At 39.8% G+C, this 21,041-nt stretch overlaps 1 protein-coding gene across 3 annotated transcripts in view; it reads right to left on the bottom strand.

Moving 5' to 3' along the window:
- The window catches only part of chchd6b (coiled-coil-helix-coiled-coil-helix domain containing 6b), a 53,441-nt gene that overhangs the window by 23,286 nt on the left and 9,114 nt on the right, over nucleotides 1-21,041 (bottom strand). For 2 of the 3 annotated variants that reach the window (XM_069711488.1, XM_069711484.1), the window contains exons 5-7: nucleotides 12,391-12,411; nucleotides 8,738-8,821; nucleotides 1,023-1,093 (exon numbers count right to left, since the gene is read on the bottom strand). In XM_069711488.1, coding sequence (XP_069567589.1) covers nucleotides 1,023-1,093; nucleotides 8,738-8,821; nucleotides 12,391-12,411 — 176 coding nt within the window. The remainder of the gene's footprint in view (nucleotides 1-1,022; nucleotides 1,094-8,737; nucleotides 8,822-12,390; nucleotides 12,412-21,041) is intronic. The other variant, XM_069711497.1, reaches the window with a different exon arrangement.

The following is a 21,041-nucleotide window of genomic DNA, read 5'->3' as shown; positions in this document are numbered from 1 at the left end:
GCAGTTTAGTGTTGAATTAAATTGACAAGATTTTTGACCAGAGGTGAGGTCTGAACTATGCTTTCCAAGAGGAGCACATCTGCTTCCTGCAAAGTCACAGTGGTTCTGTTTTCTTCAAAGTAGACTGGGGTCATTGAATAGGGAAAGTTGTTAATAATTTCTTGCTGTGACCGCAAAGCCAGTAGAGGCAAGAAGATAAATGATAATGTCGAGGTGTGTCATTATAAAGGAAAACCAAGGTGAGCATATTAATGTCAAAATTATAATATATACAGAACAGAATGACACCCAACTGTAGTGGGTGGTATAAACAAAAGTGTCTCTAAAATCCTTGAAGCATTATGTAGAAATTGTTTTTGTAAAAAAATGTATCTTAAAAGTCAATATTACAATTTTACACAAAGTCTAAATAATTTTATATTTTAGTAGACGCACATTCAAATTTATTAAACGTGTATATTCTGAAGTATTTTGACTTGCAAACACTTCAGAAACCTTTTACCCATTATTTATCCAGAGAGGAAAACAGTAAATCTTGAAATGTTAGTTTAAGAATTTTGTCACAATATTATTATGCGGTTGGACTCACAAGGAGTGATAAATAGCAAATCTTTACCCAATCTCACTACTATGTGTAGAAATCTGTTTTAACAGTCAGGCAGCTGCAGGAGGAGAGGTGTTCACATTAATTGAATCTCAATGTTACAAATTGCCTTCACACTTCGGTCTTTGACCACATCTGCTTTCTGGCAGCTGTTCACCTGGTTTCGTTCTGTGATCCACTGTGCTAAGAATCTCTTTCTACTGTGCCATACAGTGTCAGTCTTCCAGTTAGATTTGTAGGGTTAGCCCAGAGAAAGAAACCAGTCTAAACCTCAACTCATAGGTTATTCACAGGTGTATTCAGTCAATTGCTTTACCCTATGATACACTTAAAAACAAAAGGACTGAGGCAGTGATGGAGTAACAATGTTATGAGTGTACTGAATGGGTCTTTCCACAAACATAGTGTTTATAATTACCGGATGTGAGCCTCAGCTTTCGTAGCTGCCTGGTTGTACTGCTCAGCCGTTTCCTTGTAGTTGTCAAAGTTCTGCAGGCAAAGAGACACACACAAAGAAATGTGAGAGTGAATTCAGGACTTTATTTTGGAGTATAAGGCTACTCAGGCAGGCTGCTTTACAAAACAAAAAATAAGACACACTATGTCTAAGTCTTTAAATTAGGTCCCATAAATTAGATCCTAACAAAGTATATTTAAAAAAACATGACTACAATTTCAACCACTTTTTTTTTGCTTTTAATTCAAGGCCTAATTGGCCAGCAATGACCAGCAAAATGGATAAAACCCAATTGGAAATGTCACATTCGTTAAATTAGTGACCTTTAATTTTACAGCTTGCTTACAAATCTGATTGTTGATGGTCCGTTGGTACTCTATAATGTTTTATTTCATGCAAGAAACCGTGGCATTTAAATAGCAATTACAACACAGATGGAGGCTGTGCCTCGCGGGGAAGGTCATATACGGCCCACGTTTACGTGAACAATCAATGGTGTTAACTACACCACATCGTGGTCTGAGGCGCTGCTCACAAGTGATATACTGACTAGGTAGGAGTATAAATAGTTTTAGAAATGGGCAAGGGGCGCAGATTTCCAGCCACAGTACAAAACAGTATTTAAAATCATCACCTCTGTAAGATGGATGATCACCTTACAGGCTTGGCTTCACAACACGTGAAATACAGTTTGTCTAGAATACCCCAAACACAAAGCAAATCTCTCTCGCCACCCTCTCACACACATTCACAGGGCAGTAATCACCATTTTAAACCAATAACCACGGCGCTAAAGCTTTTACTTAATTATTCCCTATATTCCCAATAGATGGGGTGATAGGAGAGGAAGATAATTGAAGTGACTGAGCAGAGAAGAGATGGGATCAAACACAAACCTCCCCCACAATCCCGAGCACTCTACTTCTCCAGTGCCCTCGAGTCATTTTCATATCTCATTATTTCAAGCTGATCCACAGACATGCTATTCCTGATCTGAATGTCTGGTGTTGGAGAAGACTCAAGTAATGTCACAGGCATCTTTTCCTTAATCCTATCTGTGAGTAGTCACTACACCTGAATAATCTGCCCCTCTATCATTTTCTTTTCTGTACTTCTGAAAAAGACACTAAAATGGAAAGGGACTCAAGTATCAATTTAGTCAATGTTACTCTGATGTAGTGGTCACGTTGCATTGTGGGAAATGAAGGCATCACCGGTTTGACAAGGAAAAAGTTTGCATGGACTAAAAAAAATATTGTTTCTGTGGTTCTGCTGCATCAATGCTTTTTAAACTGTCCATTGTGAGTCCAAGAATAATACAGGAGTATAATGCTGAATCAATGTTCTTTGCTTTTCTAACTGTGGACTGCAAACAAGTTATTGACAGTGTACATGAGAACACATTATCAAATGTGTCCAAATACAGTTTACCTTTCCTATTTTATCTGACTTTGTGTCCTGTTTTTTGGCTGCCACAGTAATTCAGAAAGTGGAAATGCCAAACATCCCTAGGTGTAAGACTTTATCCCTGCCAGTTATGCTTCCTAGCTGTGTTATATTGGATTATCCAGGACAGGACTCAGGATTAGACTCCCGTTGTCACCAAGTCTCCCCACTCACAATGTATGGACGAGGCTTAAATATCACATCTCAACGGGGGGTAACAACTGCAACTCCAAATACTAAAAGTCAAGTATGCTTCATCGTAGCATCATGTACCTTTGCAGCAAAACAATTCCAGACATTAGAACCTCTGAAGATACTTTATTAATCTACTAGGTTTACATTATTACCAATAGAACCTGTGATCTGACAGTTCTGGGAACCAAACCCTGGTTTCATGGACATTAAAGAGACAGCAAGTCTCATTTCTTGTTGGATAGGAGTTAGCTAATACTTTGGCAGACTCCTTGGGAATATATGGTAAGAAGTTAGCCACATGTTAGTGATTTAGCCTTTAGCCTAAGGTCAGGGGCTCAGTGGGAAGACTCAGAGGAAAGCTCAGCTGAAACTTGAAAGTTTATGGTTGCCTTGTGGGGCACCCAGTGTTCGAATGAAGATAACACAAATTTTACAAAAAAATGGCTCCACAGGGGCTTGATCTCATGGGTGCCTCTGATTATGCAGGACGCAGAGAGTATGGGGCACCAGCAAGTAGATGATTTAAGGGTAAAGTGAACTTCTTGCTGACAATAGACCTTTTCGCGGCAGACATTTTGACTCGTCACAGCAGGGAAAGTACGGATAGAATTAATGACAGCTCAGTTCAATTAAAAGCTCCAGCACAAAAGCAGGACCAACTCTGAGGTGAATGTAGCCATCATTAATACACCTGTGCTTTGTGACAAGTCAAAGTCCCTGCAGTGAAAAATGTCTCTTAGTGTTTCCTACTGAAGCTGTTTTGAAGGTTTTGGAAGGGGTCAGGCGGTGGTTGATAATGTGATCCCGCTTGGAAGAAGATAAACAAATGGACATCCCAGGACATGCACCACTAATGAATAAAAAAAAAAAATTCACATCACAGAACTCCTTTAATTAGATGGCATGCAATGACAACAATTTGTTTGACTGATTATCATGCTGCCAATTATTTCACAAGAATGCTTTGCAAACACTGTTTTTACTGTTGCAAATCATGTATTCTTTGGAGATTTTCAGTAATCTCACAAGTCTTCTAAATGAGAGGCAATTCTTGTTTTCAGCTAAAACATCATATCTCTCCCACATAACAGATGAATTTTCATTGAAGAAAATTGAAAAGATTTGATGGTTATGGAAGGAATTTTGCAGCAAAAGCTACTGGTACACATCATTGTCTCTGGCCATGTGGATAAAACAAGTACATGAGAGGAAAATAAAAAGAATAGAAGTGTGATGGCGGTGTTTGGTCTAACAGGTACAGCTTACCCAGTTGAAATGTTGGGGGACTGCTTTGTGTTTGTGTGTATCAACATGATATTCTGCCTCTATTGACAGAACAGACGCCGAGCAACAGTCCTAGCTTAGGTCTTATGACACCAGAGAAGTGGTAGCACTATCACTGGCATACACACTCTGAGCTCTTCCCAGTCATTTCCACCCATGGGGACAAAAGTCCAATGTGGGGAGACAGAAAAGGGGGGTGACAACCCTCAAAGGGGGGAAGCGAGGTTTTGGGGTTGTTGGAAAAGCTCATGGAAGGGATTAGTGTGGGTGCATGTGTGCTGTATTTGTGTATCAGCTTGCATACATCCAGGTGTGTGACTAAATCGGTGTTTGTACGTGAGTGGTTGTGTTCACATGAGCCTTGCATGCACACTTGTCTGAACACCCTCCAGGAGCTGTGGACTGAGATGGGCTGATGTCAGGATTGTCAGGGAGGGGTTGTTTCACGCTCCACGGTTGGACGAAGGCGGATTAATTTTTCTTTTTTTTCTTTCTGAGGGAGCAGTCGACAAAGAGGTGGGGATGGGGGGGATTAAAAGAGGTGAATTTAAAAGTGAGACTTGTTTACAGAGTCACAGGGTATGTTGCCACAGAAAGACAGATATACTCCACCTTTACACTGCGGAGAGATTAGGGAGGCATCCAAAAATAAATGAGAGAGAGACTGGTGAGGATCGGGAGAAAGGAGAATTAGAGGATGTACTGGTATGTTCAGAAGGTGTTATAGTCTTTGTACATAACCACACATTTACACTCACATTTGTGTCAGTGGTGGACTCAAACAGCCTCCGAAGCCTTTAGACAAACACAATAGTGTGTTATCATCATTCATCCCTTCGGTAAACTGGACACTCGAGTGTGTTTTCACACAGGTAATCAACACACGCACACACGCACACACACACACACACACACACACACACACACACACACACACACACACACACACACACACACACACACACACACACACACACACACACACACACACACACAGTTATTAGGCTATGAGAAAAGGCTGCTGCTAAGCCAAAGTAAAATGTTGATTCAAGAGAAGATCACACACCAATTACTAGTGGATTCTCCTTCTAATCTAGCTGTTTGGCTTAAATAATTGGCTCAGATCATCAAGACATCCACAGTAGAATTAACTGAGCACGAGTGTCTGCATGTGCATGTTTTTTTTTTCTCTACAAAAATGTAATGTGGTCGTATCTGAGACCCTCTACACATTTGGCATGAACATCCTTCCTGGATGATTGGATCACAAGTGGTGAGCTGAAAGTGCAGGTGTGAACGCAGCCAGGACGCATTGAGATGCTCAGACCACATTCGGAGGCGGACTGGGATGCATATGGTCACATTCATTTAGCAGTGTGATGGCAAATACATACTGAGCCACATTAAGGGAACACCTACTTAGCTGACATCATCTGAATAAGGAACAGACAGAGATGCAGCTCCAGGTGCCACGTCCCTGTGTAAGTATCTGACCTGGTGCTTCCAAGTGTTACCGTCACATTACAGTGTGTTTGTTTTGGATGTTTTTTCCTCCACTCAAACAGTTATTACATCTGAAGATCTCTATCTGCTCTTATATTTTTTTTTTTGTTATCAGAAAAAATATCCTGCGTGATCCTGTACAAAAACAGGAGATTTACCTGCAAACTTGCGGCTATAAAGCAGTTATTTAGTGATTCAAAACAGAGGCTGTCTACATGACTTTTTTTTTTCATTAAAGACTCCTCTGACTTTAGATTTTTTTTCTTTTAGTTTATCTCGTTTAATTTCACATCAGACCCACAGCTGTGAAAGATCTGCTGCCTCCTCACACAGTTCATTTATCCACCACAGCACAGAGCCGGTAACCTGCTTAAATAACTAGATAATCTGAGCTAAACTGATCGGGTCCTGATGGTTCAGATTGTGAATTACAAATTCACTATACTTTGTTCAGACATTTACAAACATGAAATATGTCGTAAATTTCCAATATGGATTAAAATAAGGCTCCAGTGAGCAAAAATGTCTCTTTTTGTTTAATGCTTGTTGCTTCCACTCCTCTTCTTTGTTTCTGGATGTGGTCATGTGCTTATGTATGTGATTACATCATTTGTGTACTAAGGACAGAAATGAGATCCAATCACAAGACGCACGATAATGCCCGGTGTGAACTCACATACTTAAATCACTCAGGAAGGATGATAATGCTCGGTGTGCCGAGGGCTTAACAATGTGTCAATGCTAAACTATGGAAACCTTTCTTAAAGACATTATTTCATCATTATTTATGTCACGAGCATAATATATGGTATTACTATTTCTGCTTATGTTTTGCATTTTTGTATATGAACAGTGCCTGTCACAATTTAACATTTAAGTAGCTGTATATTTCATCCTAACTGGAATTCTTCAACAGGTATTAAAGAGTGAAAGGAAGAAAGATAGGCAGGTAAATGGAGACGGGGCATAAATAGAACCTGAATGAATGGAGTGCTAAGAGCAGAAAATGAAGGAAGAGACGGAGGGGGATGGACGCTGGACGCCGGCTCATGATAGACTGTCTGTTTAATGCACAGTCCATATAGCTTCTTTATCGCTCCCTCTCAGTCACCCTCCTTCTCCCTCCCTCATCCACATGCAGGTCAGCTGCGAGCAACTGAGCGGTGAAAAAAAAAAGATAGAAAAAAGGGACTGCTGCGGCCAGCGGAGAAAGATAGAGCATCCTGCACTCTTCTGCCAATCAGTTTATTTCGTCAAGCATTGCAGCGTGTGCAGCTTCCTGCATGGCGTGCAGGGGCTCTTCCATTTAACTCGGCTATGTAAAAGGTTTTCTCAGAGGCCTAAAGGAGGCGAGTGCCAGGGACTAGATAAGGTCCCCTGTCTGCCTGATGGGCCCTGCCGCAGGGAAGGGGAGACGGAGGGAGGGGAGGCGATGGGTGGAGAGGGAATCAAGTCCCAAAGAGTTTTTGCTGAACACTTGAGGGAGAGCTGTGGATGTAAGGAGAGAAACAGGATGGGGAAACAGTGTGGGAGTGTATGTGTGTCTGCCTGTTACCTTTTCATTACTTCATTGTGTACTCTGATGTCAGTTTGGTCAATGCATCCTTAATGAAAAAAAAAGAAAAGAAACGATTTGCTTCATCTGGCCTCTACATCCTGCAATCTTTGATCATAATGAACCAACCCTTAGTTATGCTGTTATAGGCCGAGGCTGCTGTGGGACTTCGTTACACGCTGAGCTTCTTTTCTTTCCTCCTACTCTTCAATTGGCTTATACCTCACCATCTTTTTCTTTCCCATAGTTTTGCTTATTATCTGTTGTCTCCATTCAGTTCCCTCGCTCGCGTAGTTTCTGTTCTTTCTTTTGCAGATGTCCCGCCATGGAGCTGCATGTCTCTGCCCTGCGCTTGTCGTCTCCACCAACAGTTCTTCTCTTGTATCTCTATGCTGTCCTTTTCTCTCTATGCTCTCCTCTCACCCCAACTGGTTGAGGCAGATGGCCGCCCAACCCTGAGCCTGGTTCTGTCGGAGGTTTCTTCCTGTTAAGAGGGAGTTTTTCCTTCCCTCTGTTGGAGGTTTTTCTCCCATAAGGAGCAGTTTTTTCCCTCCTAGCTTATGTGGGAATTGTTGAGTTTCTCTGTATAATAATGTAAAGTGTTGCTGTAAGGACTTTAATGTGTTAAGTGCCATGAAATAACCTCTGGTGGGATTTGGCGCTATATAAATAAAATTGAATTGAATAATATTTCAGTGTGCTTGTCATGTGTGTTTTTGATTTGTTTCCTTTGTTTCTTTACTTCTTTTGCACTCTATAATTTTACTTTCCAGCTTTATTATCGCTTTCCTCCACCATTTGCAGATCCCTAAGACCAAAAGCCAATTCTTCCTTCCTTAAAGTCACAGTGCCAAACACAGCTCTTCACAAAATCTTTTAACAAATCTGCCCAAGTTTACTGTGGAAAACACAAGCAAGCTTTATTAAAACACTGCTGCTGGTGGCTTTTACAGGGTGCACAATATCAATGACGCATTAGCGTTCAGGATGAGGAAACATAGGACATAATTTTTAAAAGCATCCAACAAGCAGCTTTTAGTTTTTTTTCCATTTTTTGAAGACCACAGGGTTGCTGGTGAAAGAACATACTGTGCTGATGAGAAAAGCACAGTCCATTTCATTAGACATCTAAAGCTATCTGAGAAACCCTTCTTGAGTGCTGGTCCATCAACAGCTGATGCGTGACTCATACGTGCCTGCTGAAACTTTCAATTAATTTACATTTTGATACCGGTGTGTTGACTTGATATTTACAAGATGGGGTTGAGGGTCGTGTATTTCAACACGATTTTAATCTCCAGGGAGAGTGAATAATATGTCGCTTTAAGATTTGTTTTGATATTCTGATTTGTCAAGATTTCTTTTCAGTAAAAGCCGACATGATATTTTTATGTCATTACTGAGGTCAATCTTAACCCACAGAAAAAAAATCAAGAAAAAAAAGTTAAGAAAAGAGATTTACATTCTTATTACTATATATAAGATCATGTAATTTCTTCAAAAATGTCACATACCATGACAGCAAATTAGTGGCAATCCATTTTGCAAAAATTGTGTTGATGAACATCTGGGAATTCAACTGATGTACTGCAACTAACACATTTGAGGAAACGTGCTTATGGAGAAAGCGTATCAGATGAGTTCTGGTGATTTCCTTTTCATAGTATACAATTTTATAAAATGGGAAATTTACCTTTTTCTCCAGAATTTCGAGTTGCTCCTTATAGAAACTTGATATGCCGGCGAGTTCCTTTTCCTTCATCTCCAGTTGTTTGGCCTGAGAGAGACAAAGAGAGAGAGAGAGCGAGAGAGAGAGAGAGAGAGAGAGACTTAGTGGTTAAAGTGGTGCTAAAAGTAGTAGGCTAAAACAACTTATTCACTTCCTGTATTTAAATGCATGTATGCTGCACATTTGGGACACCAACCAGAGGTAAATGTTGAAGGGCAATGAAAGGAGGCAACGTGTTGCTTTCCCTCACCAACATGACTGGTTTCTTATAAATAGAAAAATATAGACCAAATGACACCTCTGATTACGCATCTGAGTTATGATTTAAAATAGAACTGAAGGTATCAATCAATCTACTTCACATTTTTTTGAGGAGATTAGGCGCATAAGCACATACCCCTCCCTCGTCCACTGCAGATGCTTAAAAAAATAAATAAATGAATAAATAAATAAATATAGATAACATTAAGATCGGTAAGAGAGCTTTGCCTCAAATATTCAAAGCTCCAAACAAGATATAGAACCACGCTCAGGGGACATCAAGTACAGAGCCCCATAAAAATAAACTATTCATAGTTTTTTTTCTATTTCACATAAGTCACACTTGATGGTATGGATTTTCGCAATTTGAGATTTCTCAACTCGTGTGTCGGGACCAAAACTGAGTCACGGGGCTAAAAATTGAGTGGAAAACAAGTCAAACCTTTTTTTTTTTTTTTTTTTTTTTTTTTATCTATAGAATTTATGATGCTCCACTTTCAATTGAAGGATATACATTTCCCATGACGCAGCATGCGTGCAATAGCTGTTTGCTGCCAGTGTTGTCATGACAGCAACGACAAAAACAAATATTGTCACATCAGCAGTTAGCTCTCATTCGAGCCTTTGTAAACAGGGTAATGGTAAGATGAGTCTTATTTCATAGAGTTCAATTTAGATTTTTTTTTTTTAATTCAGTTTAAAATGTTTGAAAATCATGCCTGTAGTTCAAGGAAATTCAGTCTGTAATTTCTTTGGTTTTTAGCCCCAGTTACACATGTTTTTGGTTTATTGTATTTTGTGAGTGGTCCATTAAGGCATTGTGAAATATTTTTGGAGGGACTTACTGATTCTACAGATGACTGTTGTGTTTTCCATTGCAGTCACTGGAACTGTTTCTACTACTGTGCAATCATGATGTAAGTAGGCATCTGAGCTAATGTATCAGGTCTTAAACTGGCACTTGTATAAATTACACTGTCCAAATTTCTGCCCATATAATGTAAACTAAGCTAGAGGCTCGGCATCTTTTCATTGAACAAAACATAACAACCCTGACATTTTGGGAGACCATGGTGAATATGATTATACCGTCCCCAAGTGTGTGGTTTAGCATAAAATTCAAGCTGTATTTAAAGCTGTGTTGTTTCCAGGAACTTACATGTTTCCTACTCCATCCACTACTCTATATGTATATCATTACATTATAAGTATATAATGTTTGATGAAAAATTCTGATAATACACAAACAAAACCCATAACATCCACACTGCAAAGTAACGCACAACAGAACGGCTCTTCGTTGGCGGGTCCATGAAATGTAACAAAACTTACAAAACTACTCAGGTGGCATGAGACTGGCACAGCTGTAGCAGGGGCTGACATGGCATCGCTGGCGTTAGGATGAGGTGAAAGGCTTTAATAGGCCCGCTTAGCCAAGCTTTGACAGGCAGCGTGATGGTGGATTGGCGGAAAGAAGACCCACAGTTTGGGCCATGGCGAAGCAGCATGCAAGCAGAGGAAGACAGGAAGCAGACGTCAAAAAGATACACCGTGAAAACAAGTCGCCAGATCAGCTTGAAGTCAGAAATGAACATGCACTGGGGGATTTAAACTAAAGATTTACTTTCTAATTGAAATATTCTAAAAGTCATAATGTGACTTTTGTGATGAAGACACCTTGTTTGATCAGCATGAGTCTTCACAGTGTTTCAGTATCCTTACATGATTTTAAAAATGGAACAAAAGTTCAAATTAATAAATTATCAAAATAACTTCATAAACAGAACACGACAGAAAGCTAAAGTCAGAAGAGAGGTGCATGAGGTCTGCATGAACAAATGATAGCACTGTCAAAGCATGTGGCAGCTGAAGGACAAGCACACGACAGTACAGGGATCCTTCATCATGCCGTGAGCTCAGTGTTTAGTATGACTGTGTATTACTTATTCATCTCATTGTCTACTGTCCACTCCCAACATTGAAAATAGAAATAAATTGAATAAAAAAATTTAAAAAAAACTGAACAGCATGACAAAGAACAAAGATTTTCACCTGGAACATAAAAGCAAGAAACATTTTTGAATAAACAGTGACTAAGTCATGTGTTTAAATAGACAATATGGTGCTTGTAGGTCTTCATATGAAAACATAATTTCAATTTTATTTTCAGAACACATCCATTAACTGTATAGAAGTTTTCTGTGGAGAGTATGGAGGTGATCAAAGGAGAACCACAACAGCTGCACAATGAGTCGTATATACAGTGAACCCTCGCTATAACGCGGTTCACCTTTCACGGTCTTGCTGCTTCACGGATTTGCATCGTGCATTGAAATCACATTACGACTATGTAACGTAGATATATTTAATGTCCAGTTCTATCTATTTCAATTGTAAAATAAAGGTTACTACTTCACGGATTTCGCCTATCACGGTTTCTATTTGGAACGTAACCCCCGCGAAAAACGAGGGGTCACTGTAATGGCAAAATTACATCACCTTATGAAGAGATATAGGGAGTTATATAAGCATGGAATTAATAGCATGGTTAAATTCTGCACACATGTAATCTATAGAGGTTGAAATGTGTGTCTATGTTTCAAAATGATTGTCAATCAGTGCTCATACAGCACTCATGAACACACATTATTTCTCACCACTATGGGTAATGAGTGAAGCAGTGCTAGCAGCAGTATGAACATGATATGGTGCATGAGCACAATGAAACTGGTTGCCGGTGAGGCAGCAATTGGGGCCTGGATTTATGTAGTACTGGAACAGAAAGACTGTATTAGAAAACACACACACAGTGTAATGATGACTGATTACTGTTTCCAAGTTGTGCATTAGTGAGAGTGATATAGATCAGATAGAAAAACAACATCTTCCCTGCCTGATCCACTGATCATCTTTACCCTCTGCTCATATGGTGGGTACACACATGGAGACACACATACTTACACTGATTGACACTACACTTATTGTAATCCAATCTAATCTCATCCATACTTAACAGGCACGTGAGTCCTCAAAGAGCACATCTGCAAATCCCTATACTGTGCACACCATGCTTTTTCTCTCTACAGCGGCTGTTTGATGCTTAACGGATGTGTGCGTATGTGTGCTTGTGTGTAAAATCACCTCTGCCAGCAGCACAGATGATGTGCAATTTTCTAGCTGAATACCTCTCAAAGTGTTGTTGTGTGGAATGGTGGCGGCAGCACACTTGCAGCCTCGCTTTAATGCACAATGAAAACATGACATTTGAATAGAGAAGAAAGAGAGTGAGAGAGACAAAGGAAAAGTTTTAAAAAATAAATAAAAAATCAGGCACTGGCAATAGTAGCGTTGCTTACCCAGGCATTCAAATCTGCTGGCTAGGAGAGAGAGAAGGAACAGTGGTTAGTGCGACAATAGAGGGTATAAGGAAGGCAAAGGGTTGGAAGAGATAGTTATAGAGACAGAGGAAGAGCACAGAAGACAAGTATATTGTGGAAGTGAGAAAGAGAGGTGAGGAAAAGATAGATAAAGGAAAGGGACAACCACACATTATGTGGAGAATAAGAAAACATCCAGCGAAGAGAAAGAAATAACAGAAGAAGAACTAAGAGGATCAAGGAGGGAATGAGGTTAGTGCAGCTTGTGGCAGAGACATTTTAGACTGAGGACTAATCTTTAGTTATAAAAACCTAATTTGCCAAATGTCTGATGTTGTATGGGATGTAATTCTCTGACAGTATCACCATGAAACCAACATGTCCCAAAATGGACTCGGTAGTTTGCCAAAGTAATGAAACAACATATGAAATTCTACTCGTTCTCTGCATTGGTCATCCTGGTGGCATCGTCAATGCATGTCAACCTTCCATCTGCAACCCCTGCTCATTCATATGTCTTGTTTTACTGCCTTGAATTTAATGACACTTCTTAATTCTTGTTGAGAAAAAGAAGAATGGAAGGGAAGGTTTTGGCAGTGGATACCTTTGTTGTGACACAATAATGTACTACTGGTGTACAAAAATGGCATCCGTTTGTATCAGATGTACGGGCCCATCTCTCCAAAGCGACTCAGGCCAGCCAACCCTCTTACATGGATTATTTGACAGTGAGAAAATGAAGCCAATCGGAGACACTTCAATTCTGACCAATTTTGAAATATTGGCCCTCGGCGCCCAGTGAGTCAAACAGTTCCCCTTGAGTAGCCACTGTAGCCAGTGTTGGTTGCTTTGCAAATGAATGCATTCACCATTTTGTTAAAAAGCTAAAAAAAAAAAAAAAAACTACAGATGAAATGTAGTAATGAGTTAATACCTTGCATTAACATATAATGGCACACAACTCTCATGACAGTCTGTGCTTTTGCATGATCCCCCAAAAATTATTTCAAATCATTTAGCACATCTTGAAGGAAAAGTATTGTCTTAATGCGAATTGTTTCTAATTGAAGTGTCCATTTTTAGTTTGCATAATAATATTTAATTAGACGTTACTTTATATGGTTTTATATTTATTGTCTATTTTACAATATCTTTTAGTAGACCAGCCGGAACTGAAGATTAGTTGCTTAATATCTCTGTTTATATAATCATTTGTAGACCTGCATATTTTTATGTATTGAATGCAGCCATAAAATATATGACAGCATATGCTAGACAACTCTATGTTACAGCACATCAGCCACCAAATGAATGTTTAGTTAAAGAATTTTAAGAGATAAACAGGACAACATATTGTGCCTTGCCTTCCCTACCAAGTGCTCCCAGTGTGGTATTAGACTGGGAACAGAAAGGGATAGATTAGAGCAGTAGGTGGCTGTAATGTTGCCATGCCTCATAAAAAGACCATTCAGTTAAATGAGGTGAACTCACAAAGCCAGTTGCAGCAGAAAGAGTGTGTCTGGTAATCTGTGTAACGGATACAGCCGATGCCATCTGTTTAACCTCCCTGCTCTTCAGTGGCTGGCCCTAAACTGAATATGTGTCCCAGTGTGACTGTGTGTGTGTGTGTGTGTGTGTGTGTGTGTGTGTGTGTGTGTGTGTGTGTGTGTGTGTGTGTGTGTGTGTGTGTGTGTGTGTGTGTGTGTGTGTGTGTGTGTGTGTGTGTGTGTGTGTGTGTGTGTGTGTGTGTGTGTGAACCCCAACAGAGCGCTCACAGGAGTGTTGAGGTCCTATTTCCATAGATGAAAGACTTTAGAAGAGAGGTGAAGGGGGCTTGATGTGTTACAGATGCAGACAAACACAACCAAGCTGTTTGGTGCAGTCCATGGGCCACAGCAGTCAATAGCAGATAATGTACATCCAATCATTGATTTTGTGGCTCTGAGTTCCCTGAAAAGTCTGGATAAACTTAGCTAGCAAAAACACAGCCAGGAAAGTACATCAGTTCCCCTGGATTTGATCCATTAAGCCAGAACATGTAGTAATGTATTATTAAGTTAATCAATGACCATCTCCGTGTAAATAAATACAGCCGCAGACTCTTGGTTTAGGTATCTGTAAAGTATCAAATAGATGTTCAGGTCAACAGTTTGAGCGTATTTCAAAAACTGTGCGTGGATAACTGCAAGTGTCCATAGCAACAACACTTACGTAAAATTTCAACTGAAACTCAGCCTCACAGTGGATAGTGGACCCAGGATAGTTTATGCTAACAATAACAATTTTAACACACACCTCCCAAACCAAAGTGACCATTTTCTTCACACCAAAGTCTAAGCAGCTTACGAACCGGCTCTCTTCTCCTCTTCTAAAAAAGCCTGTAAAATTGATCAGAACTGCTGATTGGATGGTTTAATAGCTCTGACTATTTCTGTAACTTTCCAAAACCGACATTCAAACATGGGGTACAGTTGAATAGTAAAAAGTACTATTTTTTTACTGACCAGTTTTCTTTGAAGTCGGTGGAAAACATCATGACGTCAAGGAAAGATGAGAAGGAAGATTCATAAAGACTAAAGAAAAGAGTGAAAGATTGGATATCTCGTCTGGCCTGGAAAATCCTCGGGATAGGAGGAGCTGGAAAACTTTGCAGAAGAAAGGGACATCTGAGCTGACCTACTCAACCTGTTGCCAGGCGACTCAAGCCAGGTTAAATCGTAGAAGATGGGTAAATGGATGGACATTCTGACATTCACACCCACTTCCTGCCATGATTAGCCAGCTGCACAAAGGTAAGAAACAAGTCGGGGTTCCAACTTCATTTCAAATGTCTTGATGCAACTATTTTTTTGCAGCACTTATGTAAACCAAAGTGCAGCACTGTCTGGAAATGTTCACCATATTCAAACAATATCCTATCTAATGTAATCTAATCACAGAAGGTAACTAGTGTTCATCAGTAGAGGTGAATCCAACTTCCCCTCTCCAAATATATATTGTATTTTTTCATGACAACAAATTGGAGCCATGGATGGAATGCATGCCATCAGAAGCAAAAACTTCCTCCATCTACAAAACTACTTCATAGGTGAAAAGGGGCAAATAATGTAGCAGCACAGTGAAATTAATGATGCTCCTTCTATCCAACCACAGCAATTTAATGGTTCTCAATAAGTATGATTATCTACAGTACGCTTAACTAAATTCTGTTTGCTTGGTGTGCCATGAGGGTCACCAGATGCACCAGCTTGGCAACGCTTCATGCTTGATTTAGATTTGAAATCCCAAAAGCCCAGCAACACAGTGTGTGAGTGTCTATGTCTCTATGGGAGTAGGAAAAAAAAGAAAAACAGAGGCAGAGAATATGACACTCCACTAAGACTGTGTGTGTGTGTGTGTGTGTGTGTATGTGTTTGTGAAAGTGTGTGTATGGCAGGATGAGACCTTTTGGTCTCCAACACCACCTCACATGGTGAGAAATGCATCCTTGGAAATCAATTATGTAAATACTGAATTATGCAAATTAAACATTTGAATAAATCTATGTGTTTGGGGAGAAAAGATTTTGGTGTGGTTTTATACTTAGAGTCGTGAGAGGAGAGAGAGATGAGGAAAGAGGGCTGAAATGAGGATTAGGCTGGAGAATGTCACTGGCAGGCACAGTTTGTGCAGTTAAACTCCTGATTTGGCTTTTTAATTAGGGAGAAAGAGGTGCAGAGAAAGGGAGGAAGACACAAACGCAGCCAGACAGGAGAAAATAAGAGCTAATTCACTGACAGTTCTCTTCCTGTCATATCTCATTGGGTATGAGGACGGTAAGCACATTCATCATGTGTGCCAGTAATAAATACCATTGGTACAGCTGAGTGCTTTTGTTTGGTGGATGCTTGGCTAAAACTCCAGAATGTTTGTCTGGATTTGTTCTAAAAGGCACACTAAACGATGCACAGCTAAGTGTGTGCATTCACACAAACACACACAATGGCATTAAAGAATCTCTACAATGTTACTGCATCACTTTAAAATAAGAAGACGAGGTCTGATGACGTACAAAAAAATGATTTGTCTTGCATCGTCGACAAAAGCAAAGAGCAGTGGGACGTTCATTACCTCCAATGATAAAACGGATGCAGGAAAAAGCTGCTAAACTGCGTTCATTCTCGCCTCCTGACAGGAAGTCGCCCCTTATAATGTGAATAATGTTTATTAGTGCGAATTTTGTCTTCGCCATTGTTCCTGTTGTTGAACACAATTTGCTACACCACAAAGTATAAACAAAAACTAAGACAATATTGTTTACAGGTTTAATTTTGATTGCAGTCTCTCAACACATGACGTCAACAAGCACCACAGCGCTCTCACACATATACAGATAAAAGAACAATAAAGAACAACACACCCCAGAGTTGTAGAACCAAATGTTAAAATATTTGCACCCATGTTTGTTTTTGTTTTTTAAACCTGCACACTGCTGCTGAGTGTTACATCCACCTGTCATTTGCCACTATCCTTTTTCACCAACATCATCATCATCATCTCCATCAACTCTTCATGGAAACATCCCTTCCAATAAATACGCTCCCTGAATCAGTGTCTGGGCTACCATACCCTCACTCATGTACCGCAACAATGATGGACACCAGAAGTTCCCAAACTTTTCAGACCATGTAGTAGTCGCTAGCAAAGCAAATTTCCCAAGTACCACTACAGACACCAACACTTTTCTTCTTAAAATAAACTGATTTAAAAATGCAATAGCTTCAGAAAGGCTAAACAAAAACATAAGGTTTCTGTAATCAAACAATGTATTTACATGATCTCTTGCTAAAAAAGGCGCCACTCAGTGGTTCAACCCGACTCAAGACTCCTCCTCAGCACTGAGATCCGTTTGTCCTCCACTCATAAAATTCCACTCATCCCACCTGATAATGTCAGCTAAGTGGCTAAGCAAAAGCTCATTTTATTTCTGAAATATTTCAATGAATAACAATTCATTTTCATATCAGTGTACTGTGACGTGTCTATGTAATAACTCTTGTTTGTAATGAAATGAAATGATCTTCTTTCTTTTTTTTAGACATGAGCCAAATGGAGTACAATTGTTCGGCCTTTCAGCAACAAGTTGGGTCCCCACATATCATAGCTTGGGAATCACAGACGTACACAAACCCCTGTACAACATATGATTGTCCTTTTTTAGTCTAAGCCAAGTGGGAATTAAATATAGGCTCTGTCTCAATCTGCACGAGAATTGACTCCAAAAAAATTGGTTTGCAGTCAGGAGAACATGGCAGTCACCGTCTGCACTGCTTAAAGTAACCTACACTATATTATTGTACTCAGATCATTTTTTTTTTTTACCTCCGGGTGAAATTGTAAGGCTTTTATTTTTATCTCTGGCTTTCACTTTTTAGTTCTCGGTGAACAAAGGCTTTTCTAGGTCTCTGCATCATTGTTAGCAGATTACATACACAGCCTCTGTAAGCATTAACAGGACAACTGTTCAAATGCATATGCATGAGTCTTCACACTAACACCTGTGGGTAATGTACACACCTGCATGCACCCACAAAATCCCCACATGAGCACGCACAGCACAGTCGACGCACCAAAGGCTTGAATTGGTTAGCCTAGCTGTTTGCTCATTAAATGTGTGTTTTCGTCACACAGCCGGGGGAGGTTAAATGAATTAACACTCCATCATCAGCCTGCTTTGCCACCACAGACTGTCACGGAGACTGATAGCGAAAAAAGGCTCTGTTGGAGGAGAAGATGGAAGGTGGTAATGAGAGGAGAAACAACCACCAATGGAATCTTCTGTCTTCTCAACTTATTTGCACCACACTTTTGGAAAAATAGTGATGGTTGAGTGTTTTTTTTGAGTTTGGACTGTGTTTGAGATCTTTAACTCTTTAACATACAATGAAATCTCATTATTTAATAATATATGTGTCGAATGAAGACATTATAAAAATGTCTCTGGGTTGGTGACATTGCTTTCTTAATGTGACGTGATGATTTATACATTTATGTATAAATAAATGTACATTTTTATTTTCCAACAAAATAACATCCAGAAAAATAATTCAGGGATAATTTGTGAGAACACTACTTTAGTAAGTTGTGTCTATCAGCACTTCATGTAAGATGAAGTAATACATTCAATAATAACGAGAAACTGTAAAATTTACAAAAAAATGGCCATTTATTATGAAAAATCACATGTTTAGTGTGCAAAAAAATACTTACAAATAGATAGAATTCTACTTGGTAAACATGAGATTTAATTACACAAATGAAAAGCAAATGAAAATACATCAAAATCTATGAACCTAAAATAGTTTTCATACCAACCGCCTTTATTTTTGATACAACTAAAACAGACTGAAACAACTAAAATTTGCTTTGTAGATGAAAAATATTGAAAGTTCAGAAACCTTTGACTCGTAGTTTGATTGTTCAACACATGAATCATTAGGCCCTTCTGTGAGAACAATCATCTGGGAAATATTATTTTCCTCTGCATAATAAGTCTTGTCCGGCTGTCTCATTACATCACAGCTACTCTCTGATGGGAGATGTATTCTGCTCCGACACATTTGTCCTTTGAACCGACAGGATTTGTGCGAGGTGCTCACCCCTCTCTCGCTGCTCTGCACTGATCAAAATCTCCTCATCCGGTGAGCGCTCTGCTCGTTAGCAATTACCGTCGCTCAAGACGACGAGGGAGTACGGTACGTGTGTGCGTCTCTGTGTGAGCGTGCACAAAGGGCTTAGCAGCTTTAACATGCAGAAAAAGATGTCAAGTCTGTGATTACACCAGCTGATAACAAGTGGTTTAGCCATGTGTGAATGTGTGCGTCTGAACTGCTGTTGTGTTTTAGTCCGTTTCTAAGAGTTTAAATCTGAGCGTGCACATGTGAAACTGCACAATATGTCACACTCAGACTTGATGTCCACCCTCCCAACTTCCATGTAATCTCCTCTCACTTCACTGCCATTGCTCGATTTGTTTTTTAATGATTCCTTTTTTAATCGATCCATTTCCCTCCTCTCTCACCCAACCTTTTGTCACCCTGCTTTCACCTCTCTCTGTCTTTGGCTAACAAGCCGGGTTGGCTATCTCATCAGCTGGCAGTCAGAGTCAGACATCTGAATCTATTACTGCACCACCGTCCAAGTCTTTTTCTCTCTGCTTTCCAGCTCCTACAGTGCTCCCCTGACCATGTCTCTTTTTCTCTGAGCTCTCTGACTCCTCTCTGGCTTAATGCTTCCATGTTCTTTCTGCCCGAGCTACTGCCTACTGTCGTATAGCCAGTCCTCTCTAAAAGGTAGGTCAAGAGGAGAAGAAACACATATGTTCAATGTGTGCAGTTTTCAAATTTGTGTTTATCTTTGCAACCAATAAATATTTGATGAAGAATAGTCACTGAACGAATGTCCACCCTCAAAGGGTGAACATCTTGTTCTTGTACTACGACTGTCCCATTTTTGTTTCTCGGTAATCTTTTAACAATGATGTGCTAATAACCAATAGATTTATGAATATTTTAAATATACATTATCATCTGGGTTCAAATAAAGAACTGAAGTGAGTAGAATTAACAGAATAATGTAACCACAGGCTTCAGTTCAGGGAGGAGGGATGATATTTTAGGAGAGTAAATAAAAGAGTATGTTAATAAATAATTTCTGGGAATGTTCATACTTTATATAAGCATGGAGGGAAAACAAAAATCAATGTTTAAAGAAATCAATAAGAAAAGGGAATGTGCTGAAACAACAGTGCACAGATCTTTTGCAGAGAATTTTATGCAGTGATCCGACCATGTCTTTTAGACTTGGACAGCAGGAGGGCCTGCTGGTTAGTGAGAACATCTTGTAACTGAAAGGCTGCATATTCATACACATTTTCACCCTTGTCAAGTGTCATTTCCTCGTGTTTCTGCACAGCAGCTGGGCAGCACCGTTAACATGTGTGGCACCAACCGCTGTGGTCTGAGTGTTTGTCATCTCAGGACTGACTTTAATGATTGTTGGGCTTTTCACCCTGGTTTTCATCATCATTCTTTTGGACAGTGTCAAACGCCTCACTCTGAGTCATCACTCACACTCACACTCACACACACAAAGGACAGATGAAAAGATGAGGTCAGAAGGGGAGGAATAAATGCTGGAAGAACATGTTGCCCGGGAGCACATGTTGCTGTGCAGAACACGCGTTCAGCCTGCTTTTAATAACCAAACGTGCATCAACAATGCCATCTAGTGACATTTAATGGGATTACATTGTGCTTCTTCATAAGTGACACACCTTGCTCATCCAAATACTACAGGTAAGTTTATCAACCAATAAACGAAAAATGCAGAGTCACTGGTTACATGAGGTAAAACGTGATCTGGTAAAAAAGGAACACGGTGGGTCTGACTACACACAGCAAGGGGAATAAAACGCCCCTGCAAATGACAAGATATCACACCTCAAACTTCAGATTCCTCAGAGAACATGTCTGACAGTGACATTTACAAAAAACATGATATTACAGAACCACCTGATTTGCTGCTAAAATCTGTACCCAGCAAATCTGGTGAGGGTGCTAAAGGAAGGAGGAGGTGTGAGAACAGGGACA

Source organism: Brachyistius frenatus, unplaced genomic scaffold, assembly GCF_029030835.1.
Source record: "Brachyistius frenatus isolate BFR_SWC_R1_liver_20210118 unplaced genomic scaffold, ASM2903083v1 Contig_4, whole genome shotgun sequence".
NCBI lineage: Eukaryota > Metazoa > Chordata > Actinopteri > Embiotocidae > Brachyistius > Brachyistius frenatus.
This window is presented reverse-complemented; position numbering and strand designations above follow the sequence as displayed.